At 47.0% G+C, this 24,857-nt stretch overlaps 1 protein-coding gene across 2 annotated transcripts in view; it reads left to right on the top strand.

The window, feature by feature from the left end:
* The window catches only part of SF3B2 (splicing factor 3b subunit 2), a 103,723-nt gene that overhangs the window by 23,358 nt on the left and 55,508 nt on the right, over positions 1 to 24,857 (top strand). For both annotated transcript variants that reach the window (XM_063945170.1, XM_063945171.1), the window contains exons 8-9: positions 9,783 to 9,865; positions 24,638 to 24,835. In XM_063945170.1, the coding sequence (XP_063801240.1) occupies positions 9,783 to 9,865; positions 24,638 to 24,835 (281 nt within the window). The remainder of the gene's footprint in view (positions 1 to 9,782; positions 9,866 to 24,637; positions 24,836 to 24,857) is intronic.

Here is a 24,857-nt window from a genome sequence, read left to right as displayed (position 1 = left end):
GTTAACACTGTACAGGTGTGTGATTTGTATATCATGTCTAAGAGATGCAAGGGTGAAGAGGATACACTCCACAGCTGCACCAACACTCATTTCATGTTTGTCTTGCAAATCTGGGTTAACCTCTCAGGATCTGGTTCAAAATGGATTGTGTGCAAACTGTTTTAGCTTTCACCAAAGCCTCCTGAATAATCCAATGCAGGCACAGGTTCAAGTTGAACCCCCATGGGCTACTTTTGCACAGACATTATCCAATATAGCTGAGCGGATAATGCCAGCTCCTTTGTCAAGGATAGGTTACCCAGTTAACCCTTACATGTAACATTCCCCCTGGGGTTATCACATCCAGTCCAGGAATCTGCAGCCTTTCAACAAAAACAGGCTGAGAGGCCGATGGAAAGTATATCACAGAGACATGAAACAACATCTACACAGTCTACACATGTTTCAGATGGGGACTCGTTTGAGGATGAGGACTCATCACATTCCGGATCTGCATACAGAGATGAGGATGAAGGTCTCAGCTCAGTGGACATACATGAGCTAATTAGTGCTATGAAAGCCATTCTATCCTTGGTGGAGGCAGCAGAGCCTTAGTTAAAATCCAAGGCACCTGTGTTTAAACGTCCCAAAACAGTCAGGACTGAATTTCCTGGGTCAGAACAACTGATGGAGATTACACAAGAGGCTTGGGTAAACCCAAGTAAGAAGCTTAGAATTCCAACGAAATGCATTTCCCATTATCCTCTTCCAGCTGGCGACTGTTTAAAAAGGTAGGTGGCTCCCAAAGTAGATACACATGTCATTCGATTGATGTGAAAATCTACATTACCTCTGCCTTCAACATCATTAAATGATGTTGCGGATAGGAAAATAAATTTACTCCTTGTCTGGGGCAATTGTAAGTCCTGCCGTAGCCTCAGCCGGGATGGCAAAAGCAGTGGCAGCCTGGGTTGATGCATTGGAGGATGATCTTTCATTGGTATCTAGAGAGCACAAATCCCATATTGCACATATTAAACGGGGCTATTTTTATGGAAGAAGCAGCCTTGAATATGGGTACTATTGACTCTCAAGCATCAGCCTCAGCAGTAGCAGCTCGCAGAGCTGTTTGGCTATGTACATGGAATGCTGAAAGTTTTGGAGTCTCTGCCTTTTACTGGAGATATTCTTTTTGGTAAAGAATTAAACAGTATTTTGGAGTCAGAAGCAGACTCCAAGAAAGTGAAGTTTCCTTCCACACACAAATCCAAACCTAGATTTCCAGCTTTTCGGCCCTTTCGGACCCAGGGAAAAGCAAGGAAAGGGTTATGGCAAACCGTCTCATTCTGACAAGTCTGGTAAGATTAAAAAGCATTGGCTACCAGAGGGCCAACTTCCAAGCCAGAAGATAAGCCATCAGCCTGATGGTTCGGGCCTCCACCTAGGGGATCCCAGGGTGGGAGGCTAACGTCTTCATTTTGCACAGATCTGGCAGCAGTCCACCACAGATGCCTGGGTGCAAGAAGCGGTATCTTGCATTTATGCGTTTGCCTTCAAGAAACACCCTCCTCAAAGGTTTATTTGTACCAGCCTGTCTTCAGTGGAAACAAAGGCCAGGGCTTTGCAAGAGGAAGTTCAGAAGTTGCTTCAGTCAGGAGTGATAAATCCAGTTCCTCCAGTGCAACGAGGACAAGGTTTTTATTCCAACCTGTTTCTAGTTCAGAAGCCAAATGGGTCGTTCCGGCCCATAATCAATCTCAAAGTGCTGAACAAGTACATTTGGGTGCCTCTGTTTCATTTGGAGACTTTTACGTTCCATTATTTTGGCCACAGAGTCGGAGGATTTTATGGTATCCCTGGATATACAGGATACTTACTGACGTGTTCCTCTAGCACTGTCCCATCAGTGCTAGACAGTGCTATCTCAGTTTTGCTATTCTTCAGCAACACTTTCAGTTTCAGGCCCTACCATTTGGACTGGCCACAGCTCCCAGAGTGTTCACCAAATTTATGGTGGTTATGGCGGCTTAACTCTGTCGGCAGGGAATAAGAATTTTTCCATCGATTTATTAATCCTGGCACAATCTCAGAAATTGCTTCAGTATCATCTGCAACAGACAATAGCTTGTTTGCAGAGACAAGGTTGGCTCATAAATTGGGCAAAGTCGTCCCTGGTTCCATCACAACGGATAACTCTCTTGCGGGCTGTGTTGGAATACGTGTTTTCAGATAGTAATTTTACCTCTGAACAAAATATCCCAAAATTAGTCGAGGATCCAGGAGCTGCTACACAGTCAAAGGGTATCCATTCACGCAGCAATGCGTGTGATGGGAATGGATATGTCGACATGGTGGCGTATGCTCAGTTCCACTCGAGGCCTCTACAACATCTGATCCTTTCCAAATGGAATGGGTTACATCAGACAAAAAAAATGCAGACTATGGTCCTTCCTCTGGAAGTAAGAAGGTCATTAGCCTGGTGTCTACAGGGAGACCCTTTTGGATATCAGATTGGGAGGTTCTGACAATGGATGCTGGTCTTCAGGGCTTGGGGAGCAGTGTCCGGAAGAAGTTCCTTCCAAGGGCAGTGGACCAAGGAAGAAAGTTGGCTGCCAATAAATATATTGGACCTTCGGGCCATATATATATGGCACTCATTCGGGCAAAGGGCATTCTTCAGGGTAAACCAGTTCAAATTTGCTTGGAAAATGTGACTGCAGTAGCATACCTCAATCATCAGGGAGGAACTCCAAGCCAAAAAGCAATGAAGGAGGTAAGCTGCATGTTAAGATGGGCAGAACTTCATCATCCAGCCTTGTCCGCAGTGTTCATTCCGGGAGTCCTAAACTGGGAAGTGGATTTTCTCAGTCGACGCACCATTCATGCAAACAAATGGACTTTACACCCTGAGGTCTTCCAGACTCTGGTAGACAAGTGAGGGTTACCGGAGATAGATCGCATGGCGTCCCGTCAGAACAACAAAGTTCCCGCATACGGGTAAAAGACAAAGGATCCCAGGGCATCCTATGTTTCCACCGATTGCCCTGTTGCCCAGGGTGATGCAAAAGGTAAAACAAGTGAAGGGTGCCATGATACTAATAGCTCTGGTACACAGATCTGCAGAGGCTGTTGGTGTATTCTCCGTTCCTACTCCCTTAACGTCCAGACCCCCCCCACCCCCCCTCAATAGCCTCCCTAGATTATAAACTCTTCAAGCTGAGTACGGTGCTGCGAAGCCTGTGTGGTGCCATAAGTTAAAAGGAGATAATGATAATAAAAGTAAAGGATACATGCTTGCAAAAAACTCTTCCCAGTGTTCCAGTGAATCTGTTTTAACAGCTTTCAGAGTAAAGGGGCCTACACATGGTGCAATATTTCTTCTAATATGAACTATGTAGTCCATGTCGGAAGAAAATATAGTGCATATCGCAACTTGTGGAAACTCCTTGCGATGCTGATGTGGCATCGCAAGGAAAAATAGACTCTGCAGGTAGCCCAACATTGACTGTATCGGTGGTGCTGGGCTCTGGCAACATCAAATAGTCAATGTCGGCATTTCCTGCATTGCGCCCTGTGTACCCGGCTTTAGATAGTTTACTAGCCAGTCTCCCCCCTCTTCTATTCTGTGAGATTTAGTGGGAATAAGCCAAAATGTAGGTTTTAATCAATAAAATAGTGTGAAACCTGAAGTAATATAACAGTTCTTACAGTGGAGTGTTTCAGTTTTCATTTAATTTTGACAGCGCTTGTCTTATAGCTTCTTAATTGACCTACTCCATATCTCATGTCTACATTATTTCTCATACGTCCTAGGGGATGCTGGGGATGCTTCAAGAACCATGGGGTATAGACGGGATCCGCAGGAGACATGAGCAGACTATAAGACTTTGAATGGGTGTGAACTGGCTCCTCCCTCTATGCTCCTCCTCCAGACTCAAGTTAGATTCTGTGCCCAGAGAGACTGGTCACACACTGAGGAGCTCTACTGAGTTTCTTGGAAAAGACCTTATGTTAGGTTTATTATTTTCAGGGAGACCTGCTGGCAACAGGCTCCCTGCATCGTGGGACTGAGGGGAGAGAAGCAGACCTACTTCTGAGTTCAAGGGCTCTGCTTCTTAGGCTACTGGACACCATTAGCTCCAGAGGGTTCGATCACTTAGTGCGCCTAGCTGCTTGTTCCCGGAGCCGCGCCGTCACCCCCTTTACAGAGCCAGAAGACAGAAGCTGGGTGAGTATTGGAAGATCAGAAGACGGCGTTTGAGGTACCGCGCAGCGGTCGCGCTGCGCGCCATGCTCCCACACATAACACGGCACTGCAGGGCGCAGGGGGGGCGCCCTGGGCAGCATTGTACCCTCAAATGGCACTGGCAAAAGTAAAAACAGTGCCTAGGCACTAGTTAAGGGACCCCCGCCAGTATAAATATAACATTTAAGCGGGACTGAAGCGCGCCATGTAGGGGGCGTGGCTTAGCCCTCACAGCTCTGACGAAGGGGCTGCGTCCCCGAAACGTAGATCTAATAAAGACACGGCTTTGCTTCACTTCAATTACAAGACTCCCAGTGCTGCACTTATTTCCACAGATAGATATATATATAGATATATATATATATAGATATATATATAATTTTTTTTTTTTTTTTTTATTATTTTTTTTTTATATTAACCAGTCTGGGCAGTCTTTTACTCGCTTCAGTACCGGGATAGGCGCTGGGTTGTGAGCTGGCAGAACACTCTCTCTCTCTCTCTCTCTCTCTCTCTCTCTCTCTCTCTCTCTCTCTCTCTCTCTCTCTCTCTCTCTCTCTCTCTCTCTCTCTCTCTGTGTCTCTCTCTCTCTCTCTCTCTGTGTCTCTCTCTCTCTCTCTCTCTGTGTCTCTCTCTCTCTCTCTCTCTGTCTCTCTCTCTCTCTCTCTCTGTCTCTCTCTCTCTCTCTCTCTCTCTCTCTCTGTCTGTCTGTCTGTGTTGTGGGTCTTTCTCCTATAGCCCCAGTGTGGTTGTGGGTGTCGACATGTCTGAGGCTGAGTGCTCTTCCCAGGAGGAGGCTGGAGTGGGGACAGAAAATACTGTGAGTGACCGTGTCGGCACCGCCGACGGATGATTGGGTAAATATGTTGAGTGTTTTAAATGCAAATGTGACTCGGTTGACTCAGAGATTTGATAGATCTGAGTCTAAGAACCAGACATGGAGGAAATCCATGGAGGATGCTTTGTCACAAGCTCAGACCCCTTCGGGGTCACATAAACGTGCATTTACCCAGATAGCTGATACAGATAACGACACGGACTCTGATTCCAGTGTCGACTGTAGTGATGCCAGATTAAATACAAAACTGACTAAAAGCATTCAGTACATGATTGTGGCAATAAAAGAAGTGTTGCATATAACAGAGGACCGTGCTGTCCCTGATACAAGGGTCTGTATGTATAAAGGAAAGAAACCTGAGGTAACGTTTCCTCCCTCTCATGAACTGAACGCGCTTTTTGAAAAGGCTTGGGAAAATCCTGACAAGAAGATACAGGTTCCCAAAAGAATTCCAGTGGCATATCCGTTTCCATTTGGGGACAGGGAAACGTGGGAGTCAACCCCCATGGTAGACAAAGCTTTATCGCGTCTATCCAAAAAGGTGGCACTTCCGTCTCCTGACATGGCAGCCCTAAAAGATCCTGAGGATCGTAAGCCGGAAAATACACTAAAATCCATTTATGTCACTACAGGGTCGCTACTCAGGCCTGCCATTGCTTCGGCATAGGTGAGTAGCGCTATTGAAAAGTGGGCAGACAACTTGTCATCTGAGAGAGATACTCTAGACAGGGATAACGTGCTTTTGACTCTGGGTCATATCAGGGACGCTGCAGCATATTTAAAAGAAGCTGTAAGAGATATTGGCCTTTTGGGATCAAGGGCAAATGCCATGGCAGTCTCAGCAAGGAGAGCATTGTGGATTCATCAATGGAATGCTGACGCTGACTCTAAGAAGGCGATGGAGTCGTTACCGTTTAACGGTAGTGTCCTGTTTGGTGACGGCCTCACTGACCTGGTGTCTGCGGCCACCATGGGTAAGTCGTCATTTTTACCTTATATTCCTGAACAACAGAAGAAAATGCCTCACTATCAGATGCAGTCCTTTCTGCCCAATAAATTCAAAAAAAGGACGAGGATCCTCCTTCCTTGCTGCGAGAGGAAGGGGAAAAAGGTCACAGGCTGTGGCAAGTTTCCAAGAGCAGAAGTCCTCTCCGGCTTCTACCAAATCCACCGCATGATGCTGGGGCTCCTCTGCGGGAGTCCACACCGGTGGGGGCACGTCTCAGACTTTTCAGTCAGGTCTGGGTGCACTCGGACCTGGATCCTTGGATATTAGAAATAGTAACCCAAGGATACAGATTAGAGTTTCAAGACGTGCCCCCTCACCGATTTTTCAAATCGGCCTTGCCAGCTTCTCTTATAGAAAGTGAGGTAGTATGTGCTGCGATACTAAAGTTGTGTCAAAATCAAGTAACCCCCGTCACAACAGGGGGAAGGCTTTTATTCGAGCCTGTTCGTGGTCCCGAAGCCGGATGGCTCAGTCAGACCGATTCTGAACCTAAAATCCCTCAATTTCTTCCTAAAAAAAATTCAAATTCAAGATGGAATCTCTCCGAGCACTGATCGCCAGTCTGGAGTAGGGGGATTTTATGGTGTCGGTCGACATAAAGGATGCCTACTTGCATGTCCCCATATATCCTCCACATCAGGCTTACCTGAGGTTTGCTTTTCAGGATTGTCATTACCAATTTCAGACGTTGCCGTTTGGTCTGTCCACGGTTCCGAGGATTTTCACCAAAGTAATGGCGGAAATTATGGTTCTCCTGTGCAAGCAGGGAATCACAATTATCCCGTACTTGGACGATCTCCTCATATAGGCGAGATCCAAGGAGCAATTGCTGAAAAATGTTGCCCTTTCATTGACTATTCTGCAACAGCATGGTTGGCTCCTAAATTTGCCAAAATCACAGTTGGATCCGACGACACGGCTGTCATTCCTGGGTATGATTCTGGATACAGAATTGCAGAGAGTTTTTCTTCCAGTGGAGAAGGGTCGGGAAATACAGAACATGGTAAAACAGATTCTGAAACCAGCGAAGGTGTCAGTTCTTCAATGCACTCGGTTGCTGGGGAAGATGGTGGCGGCCCACGAGGCCATTCCGTATGGCAGGTTCCATGCCAGGGTGTTTAAGTGGGACCTGTTGGACAAGTGGTCCGGGTCTTACCTGGACATGCACCGGCAAATAATTCCATCTCCCAGGACCAGAATCTCCCTTCTGTGGTGGCTGCACAGTTCTCACCTTCTGGAGGGATGCAGGTTCGGGATTCAGGATTGGATCCTGGTGACCACAGATGCAATGCTCCGAGGCTGGGAAGCAGTCACACAGGGAAGAAATTTTCAGGGAAAGTGGTCAATCCAGGAAGCTTGTCTAGACACAAACATTCTGGAATTAAGGGCCATTTACAACGGCATTCTGCAAGCAGAACGTCTTCTTCGAGGTCTGCCTGTCTTGATTCAGTCAGACAACGTGACAGCAGTGACGTACATAAACTGCCAGGGCGGAACAAGGAGCAGAGCGGTGATGGCCGAGCCCACAAAGATTCTTCGCTGGGCGGAAAGACATGCCAGCGCTCTGTCAGCAGTCTTCATTCCAGGAGTGGACAACTGGGAAGCAGACTTCCTCAGCAGACACGATCTCCATCCAGGAGAGTGGGGTCTTCATCGAGAGGTCTTTGCAGAAGTGACAAGTCGTTGGGGAATTCCTCAAGTAGACATGATGGCGTCATGCCTCAACAAGAAACTTCAGAGATATTGTTCTAGGTCATGGGACCCTCAAGCGATAGCGGTGGACGCCCTAGTGACACCGTGGGTGTTTCTGTCGGTATATGTGTTCCCTCCACTTCCACTCATTCCAAAGGTGATAAAAATTATAAGAAGAACAAGGGTTCAGGCGATACTCATTGTTCCGGATTGGCCAAGAAGGGCCTGGTATCCAGATCTTCAGGAGTTGCTCATAGAAGATTCCTGGCCTCTTCCTCTTCGGGAGGCTGTTGCAACAGGTACCGTGCGTGTATCAAGACTTACCGCGGCTGCGTTTGACAGAGTGGCGGTTGAACGCTAAATCCTAGCCCGAAAGGGTATTCCCAGTGAAGTCATTCCCACACTTCTTCAGGCTAGTAACAGCAAAGCATTACCACCGTATTTGGAGACCATATGTGTCTTGGTGTGAATCCAAGAAGGCTCCTACGGAAGAATTTCACCTGGGGCGTTTGCTCCATTTTTTGCAAGCAGGTGTGGATGCGGGCCTAAAGTTAGGCTCCATTAAAGTACAGATTTCGGCCTTGTCGATCTTCTTCTTTTTTTTTTTCCCCAGAAAGAATTGGCCTCCCTTCCAGAAGTTCAGACCTTCGTGAAAGGCGTGCTACACATCCAACCTCCATTTGTGCCTCCTGTGGCACCGTGGGATCTTAATGTGGTGTTGCAGTTCCTGCAATCGCATTGGTTTGAACCTTTGCACAAGGTTGAGTTAAAATTCCTTACTTGGAAAGAAGTCATGTTGTTGGCGTCCGCAAGGCGGGTGTCTGAGTTGGCGGCTTTGTCTCACAAAAGCCCCTATTTAATCTTACATGCTGATAGAGCAGAGTTGAGAACTCGTCAGCAATTTCTGCCAAAAGTGGTTTCATCATTTCACGTGAACCAGCCTATTGTGGTGCCAGTGGCTACTGACGCCTTGGCGGAATCAAAGTCTCTCGATGTGGTCAGAGCTTTGAAGCTCTATGTCGCCAGAACGGCTCAGATTAGGAAAACAAAGGCTCTGTTTGTCCTGTGGGCTCCCAACAAGATTGGGGCTCCTGCTTCTAAGCAGACTATTGCACGCTGGATTTGTAATACGATTCAGCAGGCTCACTCTACGGCAGGATTGCCGTTACCGAAATCGGTGAAAGCCCATTCTACCAGAAAGGTGGGCTCATCCTGGGCGGCTGCCCGAGGGGTCTCGGCGTTACAACTTTGCTGAGCTGCTACTTGGTCGGGATCAAACACCTTTGCCAAGTTTTACAAGTTAGATACTCTGGCTGAGGAAGACCTCTTGTTTGGTCAATCGGTGCTGCAGAGTCATCCGCATTCTCCCGCCTGTTCAAGAGCTTTGGAATAAACCCCATGGTTCTTGAAGCATCCCCAGCATCCTCTAGGACGTATGAGAAAATAGGATTTTAATACCTACCGGTAAATCCTTTTCGCTTAGTCCGTAGAGGATGCTGGGCGACCGTCCCAGTGCAGGCTGTATCTGCAGTTTGGTTATGGTTACGCTCATGTTGCGTTGAGTTCAGTCAATCTGTGACTGTTGTTGGTCATTCTGTTGAATGCGTTGTTGTTGAATGCCATGTTGTATGGTGTGTTTGAGGTGGGAGCTGGTATGTATCTCACCTTAGTTTTAAAATAATTAAATAAATCCTTTTCCTCGAAATGTCCGTCTCCCTGGGCACAGTTCCTATAACTGGAGTCTGAAGGAGGGACATAAAGGGAGGAGCCAGTTCACACCAATTCAAAGTCTTATATTGTGCCCATGTCTCCTGCGGATCCCATCTATACCCCATGGTACTTGAAGCATCCGCAGCATCCTTTACGGACTAAGAGAAAAGGATTTACCGGTAGGTATTAAAATCCTATTTTCTCTATACACTGTATATGTTTAATATTCTGAGAGGGACAGAAGTTTTTGTCATGCTTTTATCTTTTTTTTATGGAAATTTATACTTCCAAGTTCATCTTTAACATTTTAGAAGAAGAAGATTATGATAATGATCCTCGGCAGGCTTACACAGCATCCGAGACAGAAGAGGAGACCACTGGACAAAAGAAGGAGGTATGAGGAGAACACCGAAAGGAATATGGGGAAGTGGCCTTTGTGTAAATCAATGATTTCATTAGGAATATGGGACCTGATGATGATAATGCGAATTATAATATAAACAAAGCACTAAGTTCTGGAAATAAGTTATTATGTATTGATGGATTATTAAATCTAAAATACCAATATACAGCTTATGCATAATGAGAATATACAGTTGTGTAGTGAAGACCAAATTATACAGGTTACTGGTTTCGGTCTACAAAATTATTATAAAAGCACTTGTGAATGATTTTTGAATGATGTTTTGGTTTGTTGCCGATTTTATTTTTTACTTTAAAGCTTGCATTGATGTTTAGTCGAGACCACGTTTTCATTTTTTCAGTTAAATTCGTTGCCCAGAGTTGAGTAAACATGGTATACATTCGTATAATAATTTTTTATTTATATAGTGCTTTTCTCCAGCAATAGAACACATTTCTCTAGCATCCGTAAGGGATATTGGGGAATCTAGTACGATGGGTATAGATGGGGTCCAAAGGAGCCAGTGCATTTTAAATTTCTTCAACTGGGTGTGCTGGCTCCTCCCCTCTATGCCCCCTCCCACAGGCAGTTTAGAAAAAGGGCCCTCAGGAGAGGATGCACATCTCTGAGCTCCAGAGAGTTTTCTACAATTTCTTTTTCATGTTTGTCATTTTCGGTATGTTGTTTGGGCAACAGCATAACTGCACCATGGGAGTTGGGGGGGGAAGGGGTCGTCACCGGCCTTACAGAGGTGCAGAGCCGCTTTCACGCTGCAGGATCATGGTCCTGAGGGGTTGTTGTTCAGCGGGGCACTGCGCCTTGGCTGTCACAGCTGCAGCACGCCGCACACCCCTAACTCTGCCTGAAGGGGACATCTGTGGTGAGTAAAAACCGGGGGCCCCGGTTCACTGTGCGGCTGACCACGGGCGTGGCGTACGGGACCCTACCAGGGGTGGGTCCCGCTAAAATCCCCCGTGTAGACTGGGACAAAACTGCTTAGACTAGCACTTGTGATGCTATAAGGAGCTATAATATAAACTTATATTATACAAGCTATAAAGAGACTTTGCTAGTATAGTATATCACTGTAGCTCCGGCGCCATTGTAGGGGGCGGAGCTACCTCAGAGCGGGACCAGAGGCATTTTGGCGCCTTCCTCTGCTTAGTGCAGCCATCCAGAGCGTACACAGCGCTTCCGGACTCCTCGGCAACGCTGGATATCTGGTACAGGGTGTAGCAAAGGGGGAGAGCCGCTATTGTACACTATCTGGGTCCTCTACAGAACAGAATTTGTTGGTGTTTACTGTGATATAGTTAGCTGACAGCCTACCTGGGGCTGTACAGCTAGGGGTGTGCTGGTGTCCTTCTCTCTGTGTGTGTCCTCTCACATACAGTAGGGCAGGTTTGCAGTATAACTGTCTGGGTGTATGTGTATGTAATTGTGCTTACTGTGAAACAGGGGTAAACATAAGCTGTGCAGTGTATGCCACACTTGATTCTCTCCATTATCATTTGATTTTATTTCATGTGAAAAATGCAGTCAATCTTCACAAGTCAGTGAAGTGGCTGGGGGAGAGGGTCCAGAGCCCCACTGGCTTGGATCTCTTAAAACTATGATGTCAGACTTCCGGTGGGCGGGCCGAACGACCCGGCTGCCCCTCTGCAGAGCTCTCCCTCCAGGCGCGCTACCTAACCTATCCCAGCGGCCTAACCTGGACCGGGGACCCCGCAATTTCACCTGCGGGTCCCGGAGATAATAGGGAGCAAAGTGGAGTGTGTCCCGGCTCGCTCCCCCCCCCTTCCCCCCTCTGCTTCACCCGCCGGAGTCCGCACACGCAGTGTGCAGTGAATGACGGCGGCCATCTTGGACCTCGTGGAGGATCGAGACTAGGCCGCCTGAGGGATCCCGGACCGCTCATAGCATCCCGCTGTGTCCCACGGCAGCCCGACGGACCCCAGACCGCTGGCTGGCAACCCCACTCCTCCAGGCATGTGCGGAAGTGTCTCACCCTGCCGCTGCAGCCGCCCTGTCTCCCCCTGGCCCTCGTGGAGGATCGATACCGGGCTGCATGAGGGATCCCGGACCGCGCATAACTTCCCGCTGTGTCCCCTGACGGCTCACCGGACCCCGCAGACTAACAACCCTATTTCTCCAGGTACGTGCGGAAGTACCCCGCCCTTCCGCTGCAGCCGCCGGGTCCCTTGTCTGGGAGCCTGGTGTGCCCCGTGCCCCCTGCCCTCATTGAGGAGGGGCGGACCCCCGCAGTCCCTGCACCGCACCACCAGCCTAAACCATCGGCTGACCGGCACTGGTGGCAACATATACATCCTGCTGCTCCCTGCTTGTGCCTATCGGAGAGGAAAACACACTACGCGGCCAAGGCTTCTCAGGTACCGCGCTGGTTGCTGCCTGAGCTCTGCCCTTGCTGCTATTACAAGTCGCCTCCCTACCTCCCCTCCCTACTACATTTGAGCCTGGATGAAGCTTAATTTACTTTGGCCTTCCTGAATACAGTTATTATTTTGCCCCTGCCACTGGCCTCCTCTCCCGCTCCAGTGCTGCCTGACCACCACCTTCCTGGGGAACTGAAAACCTCTTGCTACACACCCCCGCCTTTCTTGTTCTCCGAGTGATGGACTTTCCTTTACCCTTACCGGGCTACTCTTGAATCACATTCTCCACTATGGAAAAATACGTGGCTAAAACGCCCCGCACGAATAGGAATTCTCAAAATAAAAATAAACCAGCAGCTAAAGATAAAGAGCATAGCCCTCTCCAGCAGGGGTACCCGTCCTCCCCCCGGTAGGAGAGACGCAGATGACCTGTCGCTTGCCGAAGTCCGAGCTAGCCCGTCCTCCATACAAAAGGCCAGAGAAATCTCCGAGATCATCTCGCCTCTTTTAGACGCAAAGTTGGCGCCATTGATGGAGGCCATTACGTCAGCGGCAGCTCAATTGACCCAACACACACAACGTTTGGCAGAGGCCGAGGACCGGATCTCCACCTTAGAGGATGATCATCATGCGATCCAATCACTACAGCAATCACATGACAGCACACTGATGGCCATGAGCGATAAACTCGAGGATTTGGAAAATCGCAACCGCCGGAACAACTTGCGCCTGATTGGCCTCCCAGAATCGGTTAAACAGAAAGACCTACTGGACTTGGTTACCTGCTGGCTCCCCACAACTCTTGATCTGCCCCCCTCGCCCACTTCCTATCTGGTTGAACGAGCACACCGCATCGGCCCCGATAGACGATCTTCACGATCCTCCCAATCACGCCCTAGGCCTGTAATTTTCAAGCTACTAAACTACCTTGATTAGGTGAAGATTATGGAGGCCTATCGCAGATGCTCTGACCTCCGTTATGAAGAATCCAAACTTCTGCTCTTTCAGGACTTTTCTTTCCAAGTTTCAACGCAACGAAGAGAATTCTCCCCTGTCTGCAAAGATCTATTTTCCAAAAACATCAGATTCGCTCTTCTTTACCCTGCAAAATTAAGAATCTTTCATGCCGGCAAACCACATTACTTCGATACCCCGGACTCTGCTCGAAACTTTCTCCAAGTCTCTACCCGCATCACAGTCTGATTCTGGGATGGACGATGCTGATTGACTTCTCTAAAACCAAGCACTTCTTTTTCTTTATCTTAGTCTATTTTCTCTCTTCTTTCTTCTACGATGGCTAGTACTCTGTTGACTATTTACATTTGGCTCCTACAGCCACTGCTGTGTGAGTGTTATTCTCACCCGTTGAGGTTGCGGGGATGGCGGGAGGTTCTTCTTCCATTTTCTCTGTCAGCCCCTTTCTCTTCTTTTTCTATTCATACTAAGGTTTCTGTTACATATGGATGGTTTTTACTACTGTCATATTGGGTTAAAAATGTAAAAATGTTTTTGACAGGTGGCCAATGTTATATTGGTTAGTATTTTCGACATGTATCTTTGTATCTTAATGTTTCGTTATATGTTTATTGTGACTTCCTGACGTATTCCTTTTGTCCCTCCCCCGCTCGCTGGGACGGGGGTTTGGGCTTTAGATTGTGGATTCTCCTTCTGCGTTCCATTGGACTAGGCATTGGCTAATGCCGGTCCCTAAGGATGCTGAGTCCCCCTTTGATAGCTCAAAGAGGTCTCTCAAGTTTCTCGTGGAACGTAGAGGGCCTGAACACACCAATTAAGAGGAAAAAAATGCTGAACCACCTCAGGAAATTCCATCCTGATGTGGTGTTTCTACAAGAAACGCACTGGCGCCTTACTGATCCTAATAGACTTAGGTACACTTGGGTTGGAGATTTTAGAAGCGCCTCCTACACTACCAAAACAAGGGGAGTATTACTCCTGTTTCGTAAATCACTACACTATGTAATTAGGGAGGAATGGATAGACCCAGAGGGTCGATTTTTGTTTTTAAAGGTGGATATCGAGGGGGAATGGTTCACTCTGGCGTGCATCTACGCCCCCACAGGACCAAACACTTCCTTTTTCTCAGACATCTGTTAATTTACAGGACTGGGTGGAAGGCCCCTTGATTTTAGGGGGAGATCTTAATGTTGTTTTAGACCCGATGTTAGACGTGTCAGGCGGACCCAGACAATTGGGCTTGAGTAGTCCGACTCCTCCACCATTGTCCCTAATGCTAGACACACTGCAGCTCATGGACCCCTGGCGATTCCTTTATCCTGACTCTAGGGAATACTCTTTCTTCTCACACCCACATAAAATATTCTCTAGCTTAGACTACTGGCTAATATCCGCCTCTTTGATCCATAGAGTAGATGACGCCGCCATAGCCAATATTCTTCTATCAGACCATGCCCCCGTCACCCTATCGATTGCTTTGACCACACCCCACTCGTATTCTCATATTTGGCGGTTCCCAGAACATCTAGCCCATTCGGAAGACTTCAAACTCTATTTGACCCAATCATATCTTAATTATACATGTGATAATGCAACACATATTGATGATATGAACCTCTTTTGGCAGGCTTCTAAGCCGGGTATTAGAGGACAAATAATCTCATATGTTGCTGCTAGAAAGAAACAGCTTCGGGAGAGGATGGCCAAGGCTTCCCTCCAGGTTGCTTCTGCTTATTCCCAGTTACTAGCTGATCCGTCCGAAATGAATAGAGTACTATATAAAGATGCTAAATTAGTCCATGATACCCTTTGCACTGAACAAGCCAAACTGTTTCTCTCCTTCCAGTCCAACAAATATTTTCGATGGGGTAATCGCTCCGGGAAATTATTGGCAAATATGGTGAAGGCTCACACGTCCCCTAAATATATTTCCTCTATTCGAGACACTCACACCCCACCCGCAGTGACACAGGAAACAATTAGTGACACCTTCCTGACCTTCTTTGAAACGTTATATACCGCCCCCCCCTGACCAACCAGCAATTAGCGCAGACTTTCTGACACAAGCTGGCCTTCCCACTTTGTCGGAATAGGACAAAGATTTTCTTACTACTCCCATCACTACAGCGGAATTGGAAGCGGCCGTTAAATCTTTAACCAATGGGAAGTCCCCGGGCCCTGACGGACTATCGGCGGCCTATTATAAACTACTCCTCCCACATATAAGTGACCACCTGCTAACATTATACAACTCAATCTTAACAGGACATCCAGCCCCACCTGGTTTTAACATAGCACGGGTTATAGTCCTCCCCAAACCTAACAAAGATCACACTTTAGTCTCGTCTTACAGGCCAATCTTATTATTAAATCAAGATTTTACATTATTCACGAAGATGCTTGCTTCCCGCCTCCAGCTGGTTCTACCCAAACTGCTCCATCCTGCTCAGACAGGATTTTTACGCAATAGACACTCTGTACGTAATGTCCGTTCTTTACTAGCGGCCATGATTAAAACTCATGACTCACTGGAGACCGGAAACATAGTCCTGAGCTGCGATGCAGACAAAGCCTTTGACCGGGTCTCTTGGGACCATATGTGTAGAATACTTAGGTTTCAGAATTTCGGTTTGATTTTCTCCAGGTGTTTCGTACCCTCTATCAAACTCCACAAGCCTTCCTAACGATTAATGGTCACAACTCCAGACTCTCTTCCCTACAACGTGGCACCAGACAGGGCTGCCCCCTATCCCCCCTACTCTTTAACTTAGCCCTAGATCCTCTTCTCCGCCACTTTATAAAGGAAACGAGATGGCAGGGTATAAAATTGGCGGATCGAGAACTTAAATTCTCGGCATTCGCGGATGACATTTTACTTTACTTCAGCAACCCCCAGTTGGGCATACCACACCTACTCGACATTTTAGACTCCTTCGAACAAGTATCTGGGTTCAAAATCAACTATTCTAAAACGGAGGCCCTGGCCTTTTTTCCCTCTGCCAAATTGGATTGGGGCGACACTTTCCCATTCCACTGGGCCACGAATAATTGTATTACCTATCTAGGTATTGTGTTCCCAAATCATCCTGCTGAACTATATTCCCTTAACTTTTCCCCATTGTTCGCTAGGACATATACTGACTTCGCTAGGTGGGCCCACCTCCCCCTCACGTACACAGGCAGGAGTCATTTGTACAAAATGATCAGTTTCCTGTGTTTCTTATACGTTCTTCAGATGCTTCCGCTGATCCCGCCCAGGGATATATTCATTCAATTGGACAAGGCACTATCCAAATTTATTTGGGCGGGCAAACGCCCTAGATTCTCATTGTTTAAACTACGTCAACCTCGGTCCCTTGGGGGCTTGAATTTGCCGTGTCTATATACTTATGCTCTAGCGGCCAACTACAGGATTGCCTTGGACTGGATAGGCGGACAAAACACATATGCTAATACATATTTAGAACAATCCTTTGCACCTTCTTGGAATCTGGTATCCCTATTACACACAACTCCCAATTCCATGCCGCATAATGTAAAGAACAATTTACTTTTGTCCTCTACCTGTGCGGCCTGGCGATCGGTCCGCTCACAGCTTAAACTATCGCGACACACGTCGCTATTCTTACCTCTATGGGGTAACCCAAACTTTAAACCCCACACAACTTCTCCCATATTTCATACTTGGTATGACGGAGGTCTGAAATACATCCATCATTTTTTAGACACTGGTAATTTATCCTTGCTTACACATTCACAGGTTATGGCACGTTTTCCACACTAAAGGGGGGTACACACGGAGAGATCCGTGCTTAAAAGCTAAGCAATCTTGGTAGATTGCTTTGATTTTAAGCACGGATCTGCCGTGTGTATGCCCCCCAGCGATAGCGATGCGCGGCCCCGCTGTGCTGAGCGGGGTGAGAGATGTGTGCTGAGCGGTCTGTGTTAAGATCGCTCAGCAAACATCTCTCCCGTGAGTACCCCCCTTTACAGATCCCATTATTCCCCTTCCTTCAAGCCTGTAGCTATGTGCAAAGGGTTCTGTCCTTGATTCCATTACAGGATAAATCCCACAATCTAGATGCAATCCTACGCCTGAACGCGAATAGTTGCTTTTCTACAGCCCTCATACACTCACACTCTCGCATCTTACTAGATATAGAATCTGGCTCAGTGGGACTCATGAAATGGAGACTGGAGTTTCCGGATCTTTCTCTGAAACTGATTTTAGAGGCTAACACCTACTTGGATAAAACACTGGGTTCAATTTCATATTCAGAAATGCACCAGAAAATCTTGCATAGAGCGTATGTCACCCCAAAATTGCGACACCTTATCGGGGATGCCTCTTCATCCCATTGCTTCAAATGTGCTGCCCCAGATGCAGATCTGGTCCATTGTCTATGGTCCTGCCCTAAGGTGCAGGCTCTCTGGCAAGCACTCCAGTCATATATCACAACAGTCCTACAGATACAGTTTGATATCACTAAAACATGGGCATTTTGGGGCATATATCCGAAACCCTCCCCTGTCAGACTGTCTAAAGGACAGCGCATTTTATTAATTAAACTAGCAGCTGCCACCAAGAAGACAATCCTTTCCCAGTGGATCTCTGCCGATCCCATACCCATCTCACTATTACAACCTAGGATCTCTCATCTTTTCCACCTTGACTGGACTAACACCACTTTACAGAAAGAAAAAATGACTGCACAATTCTTTCATATTTGGCTACCCTATGTCCTAACTCTTCCCCCGATCATAAAGGAGGCTCTACGAAACTGTTTTAAGGATACTAAATGGTATATTCTGGAGACTCTTGATTCCACAGCCCCCTTCTGATCGCACTATTATTAAATACTCAACTAGCCTATTGTTATTGCTATCCCTTGTTATACGATACCTAGGTATTTCCTCTAGTGTGTAGTATTGATATCGTTCGGGGCCTAAGTGGAGCACTATTGCCATTATAGATTCTATCACTGTTACGACTTTATGTAATTTTTCTTTTAATGTGTTCATGTAATACATGTTGTTTCTCATTTGACAAAAAATAAATAAATAAACTATGATGTCAAATGTCATCCCAGCTGACTGCTAATGTGCAGAAGACCCAGCTATTGCAACAAGCTGTTGCAGATTTAGCTGCTAGGGCAGATGCGGCATAGCCCTCTTTCTCTCATGCAGGACCACAAAAAAGTGGTTTACCTGTACTACTCTCTGATACAGATGAGGATATACAGGAGGATGGGGAGGACTAAGACCCCGTTAGTGGGGATCCCAATTCTGCTCAGGGTATTGAACCCCTAATTCTGGCTATACGAGACGTGTTATAGATCCCTCTAGAGGACGCTGCGTCACAAAACAAGCCTAATGTCACTTTCCCTACAGAGTTAGATGACCTATTCAAGCTGGCCTGGAAAAATCCAGACAAAAAATTCCAAGTGTCCAAAAAAATTTTTGCACACTTTCCCATTTGCTCCTGAAGGTAGGAAATTTTGGGAGGAACCCCCAGTGGTTGATGTCTCAGTCTCTTGACTGTCCAAAAAGGTGGTGATGCCTGCCCCGAGCTCCTTTACCATAAAGGATCCCGGGGATAGGAAAATAGAGACTACACTCAAATCTATTTACATGGCAGCAGGTGTATCGCAAAGGCCGGTCATTGCGGGTTGCCATGCCATGCATTCCTGGGCCACTCAAATTCAGGGGGGCCTCTCAGGGGATATTCCCTTGGTCACTATGGTGACCCTCCTAAAACACATTCAGGACACTACATGTGTCCCCTGTGATTCGCTCAAGGAGATGGGGAACATCTATGCTAGGACTTCTGCCATGAAGTGTGTTGGTGCACAGGGCCTTGCGGTTGCGTCAGTGGATTGCGGACGCACAAGCCAAACATAGTGTGGAATACCTCCCCTTTTATGGGGAATGGCTCTTTGGGGTTGAATTAGATACTTGGATTTCCAAAGTTACGGCTGGGAAATCTACGTTTCTCCCCTCCGAGGCCCCGCCGGCGAGACGCTCCTACCCGGGGCCGTCTGTCCAGTCCTTTCAGTCTCACAGATTTCGATCTAAGGCCAGAGGTGCCTCCAATGCGACTAGAGGCACCAGAGGTAAGTCTAGAAAGCCTGCAAACACCAGCTCTCAGGAACAGACCACCAGTTCTGCTTCCGCTAAGGCCTCAGCATAACTGTGCCCATCCACCACGAGGGGATCTCGAGGTGGGAGCTAGACTGCGTCACTTCAGCCGCGTCTGGGAGGCTTCCTGCCAGGATACCTGGGTCAGAGATCTCGTTTCTCAGGGCTACAAGCTGGAGTTCGACTGTACTCCTCCCCAATAATTTTTCAAATCAAGCTTACCAGCTTTGGAGGATATGCAAATTACATTGCAACAGGCCATCCTAAAGTTGGTCCAGTCCCACGTGATTGTTCCAGTACCAATACCACAACGCGGAAAAGGGTTTTACTCAAACCTGTTTGTGGTACCGAAACCGGACGATTCCGTAAGACCCATTTTGAATCTCAAGTCTTTGAATCCTTACCTGGAGGTGTTCAAGTTCAAAATGGAATCCCTGCAGGCAGTGATTGTGGGTTTGGAAGAACAGGAATTCATGGTCTCCTTGGATATCAAGGATGCCTACCTCCATATTCCGATTTGGCCGCCTCATCAGGCGTACCTGCGGTTTGCCCTGCTGGACAATCACTTCCAATTCCAGGCACTGCCCTTCGGCCTGTCCACAGCTCCGAGTGTGTTCACAAAGGTGATGGCAGAAATGATGTTCCAGCTCTGGGTCCAAGGAGTCAACATTGTTCCTTATCTGGACTACCTTCTGATCAAAGCAAGATCCATGGAGCTTTTGTTGCTCCATATCGACCATACTATCCAATTTCTGTCACGCCATGGGTGGATTCTCAACTTACAGAAGTCCCACCTGGAGCTGACTCAGCGGCTTCTGTTCCTGGGGATGTTGATGGATACTGTGGCCCTAGCAGAGGAAAAGGTGAGAACACTTCAGGAGATGGTCCGCCTGGTGATCCGACCTGCTCGAGTGTCCATCCATCTTTGCATAAGATTGTTGGGGAAGATGGATTCCTCATATGAGGCGCTCCAATATGGCATGTTCCATGCCAGAACTTTTCAGCTGGATCTCCTGAGCAAATGGTCCGGTTCACATCTTCAGATGCACCGGATGATACAGCTGTCGCCTCAGGCCAGGCTTTCCCTCCTGTAATGGCTGCAGTCCTCCAATCTACTGGAGGTCCGGAGTTTTTTAATTCAGGATTGGATCCTCCTCATGGCAGATTTGAGTCTACGAGGATGGGGAGCTGTCACCCAAGGGGCGCAGTTCCAGGGCAGGTGGTCTGCCCACAAAAGCCTACTTCCGATCAACGTTCTGGAACTTTGGGCGATTTACAATGCTCTGATTCAGGCCTCTCCTCTGCTCAAGGGTCACGCAATCCAGGTGCCGTCGGACAACGCCACAGTAGTGGCATACATCAACCGACAAGGAGGGACAAGAAGCAGGGCCTGCATGTGAGAGGTGTCAAAGATACTTGTCTGGGCGGAAAGAAATGCAAGAGCAATCTTCATTCCGGGTGTGGACAACTGGGAAGCGGACTTCCTGAGTCGTAACGATCTCCACCAACGGGTATTCTAGCAGGTCATCAACCGGTCGGGCTGCCTGCAAATAGATATGATGGCTTCTCGTCTCCACAAGAAACTTCCCTGGTATTGCTCACGAATCAGAGTCCCTCAGGTGAGGGCAGTGTACGCACTGACGTCGCCTTTGCCTTATCGGCTGGTTTACATGTTTCTTCCGATTCAGTTGCTCCCAAGGGTGCTCAAGCGCATTAAAAAACATGGGGGTCAAGGCAATTCTAATTGCCCCGGATTGGCCTCGGAGGGCTTGATATGCGGATCTTCTGGACATGTCTGTCGAAGACCCTTGGCCTGTACCACTACGAAGAGATCTTCAACAAGGACCATTCGTCTACCCGGACTTACGGCATCTTCGTTTGACGGCATGGAGGTTGAGCGGAACATTCTAGCTCACAAGGGCCTTTCCAAGAAGGTTATTACCTGTACTATCATGGTTTAGGCCAGGAAACCTGTGACGTCAAAACACTATCATCATCCTAGTGCGGGGAACGCACGTATCCACCTGCAGAGTTCTACTTGGAACGTTTCTTGCGTTTCCTGCAGGCTGGTGTGGATAAGGGCTTACGTCTGGGTTCCATTAAGGTCCAGATTTCAGCTCTCTCCATTTTCTTCCAGAAGAAATTGGCACTGTTGCCAGAAGTTCAGACCTCCTTGCAGGTGGTACTCCACATTCAGCATCCTTTTGTGCCGCCTACGGCGCCCTGGGATTTGAATGTAGTGTTGGAATTTCTACAGTCCTCCTGGTTTGAACCTCTGATGACGGTAGAAGACGACGATGTTACTGGCCCTGGCTTCTGCTCGACGCGTCTCGAAATTGGGGGCCTTGTCGTGTCTTTTACGAGGACAGAGCGGAGCTCTGGACTAGGCAGCAGTTCCTGCCAAAGGTTGTCTCTGCGTTTCACTTGAATCAGCCTATTGTGACTCCATCCAGTTTTGGCGCTTCTGCTCCTCCAGAGACATTGGATGCTGTGTGAGCCTTGAAGATCCATGTCAAGAGAACTGCTCGGATCAGAAAGACGGATTCTTTGTTCGTTGTCTATGATGCACAGAAAAAGGGTTGTCCTGCTTCAAAGCAGTCCATTGCTCGTTGGATTAGGCTTACTATTCAACAGGCCTATGTGTCGGCAGCCTTGCCTATTCCTAAGTCTCTGAAGGCCCACTCTACAAGATCAGTGGGTACTTCCTGGGCGGCTGCCCGTGGAGTCTCGGCCTTGCAACATTGCTGAGCTGCTACCTGGTCGCGGAAGAACACTTTTGTGAAGTTCTACAAGTTTGATACCCTGGCCAAAGAGGATACCCAGTTTGGGCAGGCAGTGCTGCAGCAGTCTCTGCATGTCCCCGCCCGTTCTGGAAGCTTTAGGACGTCCCCATCATTCTAGACTCCCCAATATCCCTTTATGGATGCTAGAGAAAATAGGATTTTAATTACCTACCAGTAAATCCTTTTCTCTTAGTTCATAAGGGATATTGGGCGCCCGCCTCAGTGCGTTGACTTTTTTGTAAATTCTTGTTATGTGATTACCTGTGCAGCTGTTGCTGCTGTTGTTACCAGCCGTTGCTGGTTGTTATATGTAGTGGTGTGCTGGTATGTAAATCTCACCACTCTTTGTTATCATATTTCCTTCTCTCATATACGTCCTTTCTCCTTTGGCCACGTTTTTACCTATAACTGAGCTGTAGGAGGAGGCATAGAGGGGAGGAGCCAGCACACCCAGTTGAAGAAATGTAAATTGCACTGGCTCTTTTGGACCCAGTCTATACCCATCGTACTAGATTCCCCAATATCCCTTATGGACTACGAGAAAAGGATTTACTGGTAGGTAATAAAATCCTATTTTTACAAAGGATTTTCAATTACAGCATGTAGAAAACCGCACACAACACACACACACACACACACAAAAATAAATACCTAGAGAGCACAAAAAGCATAATGTAGGGTTATTGCAGTCATTTTTGGTAATAAATTCCACGGGTTGTATATAATTCTACCCATGAAAGATACCAGATGAGACAGCTGTATTCAGAACACTACGTAGGATTACCCTGGGTGGAATAGAGCGCTCCTAGAGTAGATTACTCAAAATGTGGTTGCAGCATCCTAACGCTCGCAGTAGGTCCTAACATAATAGTCTGGTCCGTGTATTTTTGATTCCATCCACGAGTGTACCAGGTGAGGAAGCCATGTTGGACGTACTACAAAGGTGGTACTGTGGGACATATACTATACAAGCACCTAAGGCATATATTGGAAAACTGACACGTGTAATATCATATACACCATCCGAAGCAGGCATCTGGGGTGCACTGGGTAGGTTGCTGCTGGCAGGGTGTGCAAATAATAGAGGTATAGCATACAGTGGGGGTCACAGGAAAAAATATTAAGAAAAAAGCAAAACACAGTGGTATAAAAGGCATATTAAAACATTGGTGAGGTCAAAATAAAATTAATGGAATTAGATTTTACGTTTCTCCAGGGAGCAGAAGATGATATTTGCAGTAGTAAGGGAGCAATGAGGTCCAGTCACATGGGTAGAGGAGACCGTCAGCAGGGGTCCCGGAGGACTGTTTACAGTAGTGGAGGTTTAGAAGTGGGCACAAGCTGGAAGCATCGGGAGGATTGAGGAATTGGTGTCAGACAGTAGATAGTGGAGTAGTGTGGCAAGAGAGTTGGAGATGAAGAGTTCATGGATAGCAGGCAGTTTGTTACAGATGGATCTGGAATTCCAGGGGGCATAGGAGAAAGGTATAGGGCAAAGTGGGGAGATATGGAAGAGACTTGTGGGGATGGGCTGGGAGGGAGATGAGGGCAGGGAGTTAGGATGGGTATTGGCTTGGTGTGTGGAAACATGTTGGCAGTTAAATAGCAGTATAAAAATAGATAAGTTGAGAGGAGAAAATATAGCGGGAAAATAACACAAGTTGAGCACATTCAGAGTTGATGCTCAAGCCGGTAAGTAGTTGAGAGAGTTAAGCTGAGACAATGCACATAAATTGATGAAGTACAGTAGATCAGAGAACAGTGAAAGTTAGAAGTACAACTACAATAGCGTGTTTAAAGAGAAATAAACAGGAGATATTATGAGTACATAAAGAAAATACTGGGATAAATAGTGTTTAAAAGTGCATGGATGTGTGTATGATAAAAGCAATGGCAATGCAGACTGGAATTTAAGTGGCATAAAGGAAAGTTGTTATTGGTACAGAAATGATGAAGTCAGAAGTTTTGAAAAACAAAAAGTAAACTAATAAGAGCAGCAAGCAAAGTGATTAAGTCATTGCAATGTACAGGGAAGGAGTTCAGCAAGGCGTGTCCAGGTTATGGAGACGGCAAGTGTTTGAGGTAGTGGGTTAGACGACCTAGTAGTTACATTAAAGCAGTCCTTAAGAACAGAGATGGCTGATAGTGTTCTTCTGTTTAACTCCTGAATAACTCCAGCTTCTATGTAAAAATTCTTATAGCACTTTGTACTGAGCGATTTGGTAAAGTTGACATGAATAAGAGTACATTCTTCTGAATCCTATCTGCTGTATACAGATCCCCAGTGTTGTATACTGCTAAAATGTTAGAAGTTCTCTCCAAATCATTGGCTCATTTAGGCTGCTGGTTCTCATGTATTTTTAACTTTGGGAACTGTGTTATCAGCCTAAAGTTAGTCATATTGTTTTCATCATTCCCCAAAAAATAAAGTAGGTGGGTGTATCATATACAACTGAACGCTTTCTTTCTCACAGAAAAGTCGCAGGAGAAGAAACCGTAAGAAAAGAACACGCAGAAGAGCAGCTACCACCATTGTGGTGGTAGATGAACTGAATGAGGCAGCAGAGGCTGACACAATAGCAGGGAAAGTGGAAATAGAATATGTGACAGAGGAGCCAGACATCTATGATCCTAACTTCATTTTCTTCAAAAGGATCTTTCAGGCATTTAAGGTGCTTTGTTTGACTTACCTTC

The sequence above is a fragment of the Pseudophryne corroboree genome, chromosome 11, assembly GCF_028390025.1.
Source record: "Pseudophryne corroboree isolate aPseCor3 chromosome 11, aPseCor3.hap2, whole genome shotgun sequence".
Classification (NCBI taxonomy): domain Eukaryota; kingdom Metazoa; phylum Chordata; class Amphibia; order Anura; family Myobatrachidae; genus Pseudophryne; species Pseudophryne corroboree.
This window is presented reverse-complemented; position numbering and strand designations above follow the sequence as displayed.